This window comes from Dreissena polymorpha, chromosome 1 (assembly GCF_020536995.1).
Source record: "Dreissena polymorpha isolate Duluth1 chromosome 1, UMN_Dpol_1.0, whole genome shotgun sequence".
Taxonomy (NCBI): Eukaryota; Metazoa; Mollusca; class Bivalvia; order Myida; family Dreissenidae; genus Dreissena; species Dreissena polymorpha.
This window is the reverse complement of record NC_068355.1, coordinates 60,672,538-60,683,495: the sequence shown is the minus strand read 5'-3', so window position 1 is coordinate 60,683,495 and position 10,958 is coordinate 60,672,538. Positions and strand designations below refer to the sequence as shown.

Sequence of the window (10,958 nt, the reverse complement as noted above, 5' to 3'; positions counted from 1 at the left end):
TCCTGGGTACGGTGGTATGAGGTGACATTCACTTCTCTTTTTTCGGCGTAAGCTGTATTAAGCCAGCTTTTCACCCTGACTTGACCTTTGTAAGTGTCCAATAATACTCAAATAAAATTTCCCGCGGCTAGGTACGAATGAATACTCTTCATTTATTCCATTGGCTGATTTGAGTATAACACCAGAACATTGGAAACTTGTCCGCGTCTTTGTAACACTGTTTTACTGCATGAAACAATTTTATCTCTAATGAAAAGGCCCAATAGATAGAACAGTTTTACAATCAATTTTCGACATAGATACAGTTTGTGCGTTCACCTTTTATTTTCAGAGAATTACCAGCGCAAAAGCGTTTAACTAAAGGCTATGTTGTCATATTTAGTACTTACTTGCTTTGCATTACAACCCTCGAGGTTTCGAGTCAATACGCGGCTATTTTGTGAAAGTCAGAGTTTATATACAGTTCATCACCGGAGTTCGCAAAAGGGGTTGCGATCATTGTGTCTTACTGACAATAACGTAGTGACTGTAATGCATTGCATTCCAATCCGCAAGGTATCAAGGTCAGTTTGCGGTCAGTTGCAGAAATCTTTATATAAACGCCGTCTCGTAAACTTTGTGCACTTGAAGTCTGTTTTGATCAGAAAGATACTAAATAAAGATATTCGGCGATATTATTGTGGTATGTCAATCATCGATTTTTAATATGGTTTCAACATTTGCACCAGTTTATTAAGCATGACCACAATAATTCGCTATACTATAATTATGCAATTAAATAAGATTCGAGTATTGCCGGCTGACCTATATGCACTCGTTTATTTTCATGTTTCTTGTGTTTTTCTATTCTGTAAATATAGATATCTGAGTAATAATATCACATAAAGCAAAATAAGCCACGAAATCTGGCGCAACACCCCGTAATTGATTTGCTTATGATGTAGCTAAGAACTAAGAACTGCAAAAGCAGCAGTAGCAGTAGTAGTAGTAGTAGGAGGAGGAGGAGCAGTAACAGCAGTAGCGATAGTAGTAATAGTAGTAGTAGTAGTAGTAGTAGTAGTAGTAGAAGTAGTAGTAGTAATAGTAGTAGTAGTAGCAGTAGTAGTAGTAGTAGTAGTAGTAGTAGTAGTAGTAGTAGTAGTAGTAGTAGTAGTAGTAGTAGTAGTAGTAGTAGTAGTAGTAGTAGCTGCAGCAACAACAATAGCAGCAGTAGAAGTAGTAGTAATAGTAGTACCAATAGTAGTATGTTATGTAATATCAGAGCCTTGCTTTTGGGACGTTTTCATTGGCCGATTAATTTGAGGGAGCAAGATAGTATTTGATTGGCTGACTAACTCGTGGCCAGCAGTTAGCTAAGTCGGGATCTCGAGATCTCGAAATTCTCTCCTCTTTTGTTGAATGCACCCTTCCTTTATTTACTGCACCGCTCTTTTTTAATTGCACTCCTCTTTTATTTAGTTTTGCACTCCTCTTTTTTCTATCTCGTGGCCACGACATAGCAATCTCGAGATCCCGACTTAGCTAACTCGTGGCCACGAGATAGAAAAAAGAGGAGTGCAATTTAAAAAAAGAGGAGTGAATGTCACCTCTATGCATCTCGAGATCCCGACTTAGCTAACTCGTGGCCACGAGATAGAAAAAAAGAGGAGTGCAATTTAAACAAAAAATAGGAGTGAATGTCACCTCTATGCCACCGTACCTGGGTGTGTGCTTAGTATTAAGCAAACTGCCATCATGATTGAAGAAACGATGGTAAGTTACAGGAAAATTCTAGACAGATGCGGACGCGCTAGAGGTTCCGTGCAACTGCAGTGAAACTGTTCATGGACCAATTGAGATTCCATTATGCATCAGGCCCGTAGACAGGGTTTCGAACAGGGGGTGCGAATTTTCCCATAAACGGTTGTTATTGGGCGACGAAGTGGCGAAGGGGTAGGTGCGGAAGGGGATGTCCCAATCCTGCAATCGGGGGGGGGGGGGCGGTGGTTTAGGAGGTCCTCTCCATAGAGCATTTTTAAATAAAAAGTTAAATCCTGCATGCTGGTGACTTTTTATCTGTATTTAAGCCCAAGTCTCACTATTTCCGGTCCATCCCGGCTTGCTAACGCCGGTCGACCGGCGAGAACCGGGATGATTCGTAGATTTTTTTTTAACGCGGTCACACTATTTCCCGACGCCGCCCCGGTTTAAGCCGGTCAACAGCCCAGCAGAGTCCCGGTCAACCCGGGGGGGGGGGGGAGGAAGTATCCCGTTGAAGCCCTGGCAGTGCCCCGGTTGTCGCCGGTAATGCCCCGGTGAAAGCCGGCAGAGCCCCGGAAGCGTCCCGACAGAGCCTCGGTATACCGTAACTCCGCCGGCACTCACCGGGGCTATACCGGCATCAGACCCCGGCAGAGCTACGGCATCGCCCCGGTTTAACCCCGGACGTCGCCGGTAATGCCCCGGCGGAGTCCCGGTGAATGCCGGATGGCGTCCTGGCAGAGCGCCGGTTTACTTATGCACCGTAGCTATACCGAGACTCTGCCGGCATTCACCGGGGCGTTGCCGTAGCTCTTCCGGGGTCTGTATTGGCCCCGGTGAAGCTACAGTGCCGTCCCGGTTGTTCTCGATGCCGTCCCGGTTGTTCCCGTTGCCATGCCGGTCGTTGCCGGTCCTTCCCGTTGACTCCCGGAGGCATTAAACATTTTTATACTTTCCCGGTGGAAACCCGGTTTTCCCCAATTCATACCGGTGGAGCCCCGGCTCATCCCGGTAGAGCCACAGTTCATACCGGTAGATGCCGGATCACGCCCCGGGGCTCCGCAGGCACCATAGTGGTCTGGGCCTTTAGAGACTGAATTTAAAGAGCATTTTTATATGAAATTTTACTTTCATTTAACATGTTCAGTGACTTATCAACATTAATATGATTTCTTTCTCCCCCCCCCCGGTCTAACTAAAATGCCGTCGCGTGAAAATCTTGTTGTCGACCGGGCGAAAGTAACCAGGTGCATCTCTGCTACATTCCCTACGTTTCTTTGTGTTTATATATATATATATGTACTTTATATGTGCTCACGTGCGATGAGCTTCGGATAACGCATAGGGCGTGAAAAGGTTGCGTTGGAGACGCTGTGCATATTGGAATAAATAGACAAACCCGTGTGTAACACATACATGCACATGCTTCCAAATTAAATGGCAACATCCGATCCCTACGGCAACGCCCCAGTGGAGCCCCGGTGAATGCCGGCAGAGTCCCTTTATAGCTACGTTACATAAGTAAACCGGTGCTCTGAAGGTGCCGTCCCGGTTGTTCCCGGTGCAGTCCCGGTTGTTTCCAGTGCCAAGCTGGTCATTGTCCGTCCTTCCCGGTAACTCCTGGTTCATCCCGGAGGAATTATACATTTGAATACTTTCCCGGTGGAGCCCCGGTTGTCCCCGGTTAGACCGGGGCGTTGCCGCAGCTCTGCCGGGGTCTGATGCCGGTATAGCCCCGGTGAGTGCCGGCGTAGTGACAGTATACCGGGGCTTTGCCGGCTTTCACAGGGTTCAACCTTTTCGTTTGGATGTTCATGCGCACAGTGAAGCAAGGCATCTTTTGCACTGGGAAATGGCAGTCTGCAGTAACTGCATGTTATATATCCTGAAATGGATACAGAAACTTCGTTGAGCAACCTATACATTATATTTGTACTTCGTTGCGCAACCAATACATACTCTGTGCGAAACCTATACATAAAGCTACTTGTAATTTCCTTCGAAACAAAGCATTTGAATAATTAAAATACATGTTCGTATCCTGTTTTGTACTTTAAAATGTGTAATGTACACCGAATAAACGTATAAACGTAACATGTAGTTTTATTTGATTTAAGTTACCGTAATTGGCTATTTTTACAGAATAACCACCTTATGCATTGCTTCAAATAAAAATATTTCGATTTTAGCTCAAAATAAACCTGAAGGTTGCAACTACGCGCATTTGTTATTGAAAATAAGTACCTACCATTACTGGATGTTCCGTTCTCTAATCAATAGACACCAGAAAATATGAACCTCGCCTGATTAAGTAGTGTATTTACACAATGTTTTCGTAGTAAAACATATACCCGACGTCGTAGCGAAACGGACTACGCTTTGACCTCGTCAGCCCCCAGTGGATCCAGTCAATGTAATGGCATCGGTGTGACGGGGAAAACCCATACAGTTGCAGGTCGTTCGTGTCACCGTGTTAAACATAGCCAGGTTGCAAATCTACCTACGATTTTCGTCCTTTGTCTTAAGGTTAAGCGCTACCTCAATATAACAAGTTATGACGGATTCTTCAATATTTTCTAACTCGTTCTACGTTGTGCACAGACAAATATTTGCAGTGGTTTTCAGTTGTGCATTTAGAAAAACGTGTTTAAATTTGTGCATCAAACGTCATTTCTTGGATTAAGCAGCACGTACATGGCATAATTCTGCCAATTTAGGGATTTGCCCCCTTTTAGGAAAGGGGTGTCCCGCTGAGACTTCCGAAATGTGACCCATTTTTATACCGGAACTCTGATAAAGTAGACCCATTTTGATACATTATTTCTGAAAAAGCATAGCCATTTGTATACGATACCATTGAGAAAGTGGACCCATTTCAATACACGAACTTTGAAAAACTGGACCCATTTAAATACTAGAATTTGATAAAGTGGACACATTTCATACTAGAATTTTAATCTCATTCATATCAATACAGTATACTTATTGAATTTGCTATTATATCTTTCCCACTTCTGAAATTTACTTTTTGATACCCATTTATCTACAAGAATGACATTTATCATACCCATTTTGATACTGATACTTTCAAATCTATATGCAGTTATATACGAGCAATGTCTGATTTCAATACCCATATCTATACTTAGATGATCAAAACCACACCCATATCTATAATTTTAGTCGAAAAACACACCCCATAAAATTGGCACACCCCTATATACCCGTATATAGGAAGTTATCCCCCCCGGGGATTTGCCTCGTTGTGCCTCATCATGGCTATGGCGCTGTTATAATACATGGTTAACGCGTTTTGATTTCTACCATGAATATCAATAAGGAAGCATTTTTGCGGGAAACATGCTGTTTTTAAATTACGTCATTATTTCATAGTACGTCATCATTTAACCAGTTGTGACGTCATATTTGAACGCAAATAATATTCTTAACAAAACATCTTTGATATTGCTAAACAAGTGCTTAAGGCAGCTGAGAAAATGGTATACAAACATTGGATATGCGTGTTGTGGGCTTCAGTACTGCTTTTATGCTTAAGCATCGATGCAGTTCCGCTTAATTCGCAGGAAAATGAGCAGTTCACAGACTTCAATGAACAAAAGTTGATGGATGCTGTCAATGGATTGCTGAACGCAAAACGGGACGTTCCAGACGATGAAGAGCAGAACATGATGATCGGCGAAGCTGATCAATCATCTGTCGATAATGGCGACGTTTCTGACAAAGAAGTAAAGAGATCAGTTAACCCTATTGAAACCATTGGCGACGATGAGGGTAAAGCCCTTGGCGGTGATGAGCTAGTTGAACGTGATGTAGATGCTGATAAAATGGCCAAACGCGACACTTTAGCCCCAAACGTCGATGATGAAGACGCTGAAGAAGATGACTTTGCAGATACAATGGGCAAACGTGACATATTAGCCGCCGATGATGACGCTGAAGACGATGATGATGTGGACAGTGAGTTCGGAAGGCGTGACGCGGAATTTAGTGACGATGACTTAGATCTTGCAGATGATGAGGCCATCGAAAAGCGTGATGTTGACGACATTTCAAACGCTAACGGAATTAACTTTGAGGCCTCCAACGCCGAGCACCGAGTACGCCGCGAGGGAGAGCCAGCCTCAGCTGACAAGAAGAGCCCAAGGTCACCAAATGGTAATATATTTGAATTTTAATAGTTTGATCACCCTAACTATGTTAAAATTTGTCAAACTATAAGTGTTTTCTTACAAATAATCAAGGAATCCGAATGAATCGATTGTTACGAAAAGCTGTGTGTGCAAGCCGACTTTTGTTTTGTGAATTTACCTCTAGAAGGCCGCTGCACACACTAAAAGTAATTACTGAGTATTTTAAAATTAAAAATGTTAAACGAAAAAAAAAAGCACGCTCAAGTACAATAAAGACAGGTTTTCACCTAGCTGGGCAAAAAACCACTTACACAAATGTTCAATAACAATAGGTTCAGATGAGATGTGCATATGCGTAAAATAGGCACAGAAAATAACTAATTACCCATGTGGCATGTATGCATAAATTATCGATACACAATTTAATTCGTTTATGATGTAGTGAATCAGTATCATTAATATTTTCAATTTTGAAGCTCATCTGAGAACTCAGAAGATAAGATTAGTTTCCTCTCATCTGAGTATTAAAAATGTACTCACAGTCACAAATTTCATCTATGAGATTCAGAAGATGCTGTACACATTCCTCTTTAAACTAGGGGGTCAGTCAGTCTCAAAACTAAAAAATAATTTTGTGAACACCACATTGAGAATCATGATTGACAAACAAATCTCAAAATATTGGAAAAATATCAAAGTTGAGTCATATTGACCACTTAATATGTTTACCATATGATTAAATTTGTCATCAAGTTGAACAAAATCTCTTTACATTGACTTTTGCAGATTTGAATGACTTCAATCTTGACAATGATGCAGAGGATGAAGATGATGCTGATGAAAAAGAGAAACGTGATACCGGAGATGGTAGGATCTGTAACATGTTTTTATAATAAACTTCAATTGTTTGTGTACAAACGTGTAATCTCAGTGTTTGTGGAATCTTGGAAAATCTGCCAGTCATTCGGACTGACTCACTTGAAATATTTTCCAGTCAGAGACTGAATCAGTTTCTGTGAGTCCGATTAAACTATAACAGGGAACAGAACAAAGGAGACTAGAGTACCTTTTAGATGTTTTATTGTTATGCTTTAATTTATCTATATGTTGCTTGCTTATTATCTAATTAAAATCATCATTGTATTAAAGAATTATTACTTCATCCCTTACACATTCAACAACTAAGGAAAAGATAGATCAAGGATCCCAAATGTTATATGGTATGGCTAGATGCAGCTTGAAAATTTGGACTAAAAAATAGCATTTTTTTAAAATTTTACAATCCAGACCAGGATATCCATTAATCAAATGCATGCAATTAGGGGTTTTAAGCACAGGTGATTCTATCTTTATAAAACATAAGTGGGGAAATGTCAATGCTGACATTGACACATATATATATAAATGTGCTCACATAAGTAAGTTGAGTTCCTACCTGTAACATGACTGTGGCATTCATATGTATTCAACAAGTTGATTCACTCTGTGAAGATGTGTTCCACAAGCTAATCACACATTAAAGAAAATTCAAAGTATTCTTGGAAAGACAAAAAAGACAAATCACAGTTTTGAAAAGACGTGCATGGATGATTCCAATTCATTGGGAAGTGTCAGTTATGTTCCTAAAAATAAAATAAACAAGAAATATCTTTAAAAAGATATACAGCGTTGATTGTGGTTGAAGTTGGTGAAAGGTAAAGAGTTCAATGAATGAGATCAAAGATAGCGAATGTCATTTTCTGTGCAGTTCTTAGCTGCATCACACACAGTACAGGATGTTACGCGGAGTTATTTTACATTATTAAATATTGCTTGTCATAAACCTATAGATACAAAACAGAAAACCAAAACAAGAATGGAAGTGAAATAAAAACATATGAATCAACCGGCCACATGCGAATTATTCGTACATATTTGATATATTTATATGCGCGTTCTTCGAACAAACCTGTTTTAATGGTTTGTCGGGCATTTCTATTTGATTCGATTATTAACAGTATCGAGAATCATCACGCTCATTCTTAATACATTAGTCAATATGGTGGAATAATTCTTGTTAAATTAAACAAAAATAATATTTATCATGGTATTGTTGAAAACACATTAAGAATCTATTAATGACATACCATAATTATATAGCCGAAATTAGGCTATGTTCCCAATCCCAAAAAGTATACTTTTTTCCCAAAATGTGGCAAAAAATTCCCAATTTCCAAAAAAAAAAAAAATTTAATTTTTTTTTTTTTAGAAAGAAGTGTCTTATGCCTATTTTATCTCAATTTTAATTCAATTACATCTAACAAAGTATTTTATGATTTTGTTCTTTTAATTTTAATGATTATAAAGTGTTATATCAAATTTAGTATTTCCCTAATTAGTGGACTTTTCGTGTGGAAAAGAGGCTAATGAATTAATTTTCCCAATTTCATGAAAATGCCGATAAAATTCCCAATTCCAAAGCCATGGGCTATCTTCCCAAAAAGTGGAAAAAAAAACCTGGAATATATTCATTTAACATATTTCTGGTCTTAAGAAAATTTTAGTTCACCTAGTTCATGCAATAGCGTTTATATTATACATGTATAACGATTATTTTACTGCCAGTGAACTCAGGTCAGCACATAAGGTAGTCGTGAAGACGCAGCGATGACCTGTAATTAAACTCTGACATTCAAACACACTGGCCGCGAACTGACCCTGATACAATTCGGGTTGAAATGCAATGCATTAAAGTGAGGCCACGCTTCCACTGCTTTTTATATTTTTACATGATAACATGTTGACAGGAATATGGAAGTAAGTACTTAATATGAGAACATAGCCTGTAAGTACAAACGCTCTTGCGCTGGCAATCCTCTGAAAATAAAAGGTGCACCCACAAACTGTATTGATGTCGCGAGATGAGTGTAAAACTGTTCTATCTATTAAGCCTTTTCATTAGAGATAAAATTGTTTCATGCAGTAAAACAGTGTTACAAAGACGCAGACATGTTTCCAATGTTCTGGTGGTATACTCAAATCAGCCAATAGAATAAATGAAGTGTATTCATTCGTGTCTAGCTGCGGGAAATTTTATTGGACACTTACAAAGGTCAGGTAAGGTCAAGAGTGACGTTAAACAGCTACGCCGAAAAACTGTTGTATGTTTTGTAATAATGATAATAATTTAAATCAATTTAATTAACAGGGCTGAGACTCCCTGCCTATTGCAAAAGAAGACAAATGAGACTTTTAAAAGCGATTAAATATTCATATTGGCAAAAGTTATTGGCAATTTAACCTTTTTTGATTACTCTTGTATTAGAAAACATCTTATTTAAGGTTCATGTTCATGTCCAAACTGTATTTGTCATTTAAAACACTGAAAATATGGCTTACATTAAGGTATCAAGGTAATATAAACATGTCATGGCAGAGGAATGCCCTTAAAGGGCAATTAACCATAACTATGCATTATTGGTTAGATTACCATTTATTTAATGCTTTCCGGTGGTTTATAGAGAAATATCAGTGAATTAAAACTGATAATTTCACTGTTTCAAACAGTGAAAATTATCAGTGAGAATTATCGATAATTTTCATTGTTTACTGTGAAATGACGTCATTTTTTTGACGAAATGACGTCATTATCCCAGCAAAATTCGTTAGTTAAACTCTTGAAGATTGTATATAAACTGTGAAAAATGCATTAAATAAAAAGAAAATTTGTTGGATTCGGTGGATTATCGACTTTAATTCACTCGTGATCATAGAAAACATATATTTTCACTCGTGGCTGCGCCACTCGTGAAAATATTATTTTCTATGATCACTCGTGAATTAAAATCGATAATCCACCGGATCCAACAAATATCCTCTATGTAAACTGATAAAAAAATGGTTTCATCCAATAACATTTAAAATGATATCGTATACTGGAAGCATTATGGGTTGTATTTGTTATCACATTGTACATACCATTTCCCGGTAAAATATTGCAAAAATGTGAAGTTGTATTTTTTTTAAATGAGGAGACAAGAGTACAAAATGATACAATTATTGCCCATTAATCTATTGATTAATTTCACTATAATAATTTGCAAACACACATAACATGTCTGTCTTAAAATGTTCAGGCACTCATATTTTTTAAATATTTTTTGTTCCTAAATTTTCAGGATTTTTTTTAAATGACTGAAAACTGAGATTAATTACAGTAAGCTTTCCCAGCTGTTAAACAGAATACAGATGTCGATTTCACTCTGCAAAATATTGAATATATAATCCAGTACTGTATTTCTATTTTATAGTACAAATACTTAAATACCTGATTTAACAAGTGAGATTATGACAGTTACAGGCATTTGATGAAATTTTATTTTCCTGTTTGTATTATTTGCACAAATAATGAAAATAAATTGTGCTTCAGGTGATGATGCTGCTGCAGATGCTGAAGACAACATGTCATTCTACAGAAGAGCTCTTGGTTTGGATGAGGAGGATGCTGATGCTGCTGATGATGCAACTGAGGTTGATGCTGACAATGAGTCTCGCAAACGCCGCAGTGTGCCTGGTAGGCTAAGTTATACAGTTGATGCATGAATTTGATTGAACAATTTACTGTTGAAATGTTCATGTATTTCAAATCTGTTTGAGGGTAATTTTACTCTCTTTACTGTCACTGTTAACCAGCAAACCATGCGAAAGACGTCGGACCTCAGACATATCCGATAAAATTTGCTGAAGTCCAATTATATTTCCGAAATTGTAAGACCTTGTGTCCAACAATAAAAAACAATATATAAAACTTTGGTTCAAAATGAACATGACACTAGGAATATGTATAAAAAAAAACGGACTGTTTTACGTGCATTCAGGGCGCGAAATTAACTTTTTTTTCTACTTGCAAAACATTGCGAGCTGCTTTAATACCAACTCGCAAAATCAAAAACAGTCTCGCAAATTTTGCAGGAAACATAAAAAAGTTCGGACATTAATTTAGTACTATTAAAACAAAATAAAAAGTTCTTAACAAACACATTTTATTTCTGCAATCATACAAAGATATCAGTTCCTTGGACCATAAGG

At 38.2% G+C, this 10,958-nt stretch overlaps 1 protein-coding gene across 6 annotated transcripts in view; it reads left to right on the top strand.

Annotated features, from left to right (window-relative positions):
* Positions 1-5,131: 5,131 nt before the first annotated feature.
* LOC127882401 (serine-aspartate repeat-containing protein F-like) overlaps positions 5,132-10,958 on the top strand; it is a 50,827-nt gene continuing 45,000 nt past the window's right edge. For 2 of the 6 annotated variants that reach the window (XM_052431047.1, XM_052431039.1), the window contains exons 1-3: positions 5,132-5,916; positions 6,678-6,758; positions 10,300-10,443. In XM_052431047.1, coding sequence (XP_052287007.1) covers positions 5,238-5,916; positions 6,678-6,758; positions 10,300-10,443 — 904 coding nt within the window. In that variant the 5' untranslated portion in view covers positions 5,132-5,237. The remainder of the gene's footprint in view (positions 5,917-6,677; positions 6,759-10,299; positions 10,444-10,958) is intronic. The other 4 variants (XM_052431059.1, XM_052431023.1, XM_052431028.1 and 1 more) reach the window with 3 other exon arrangements.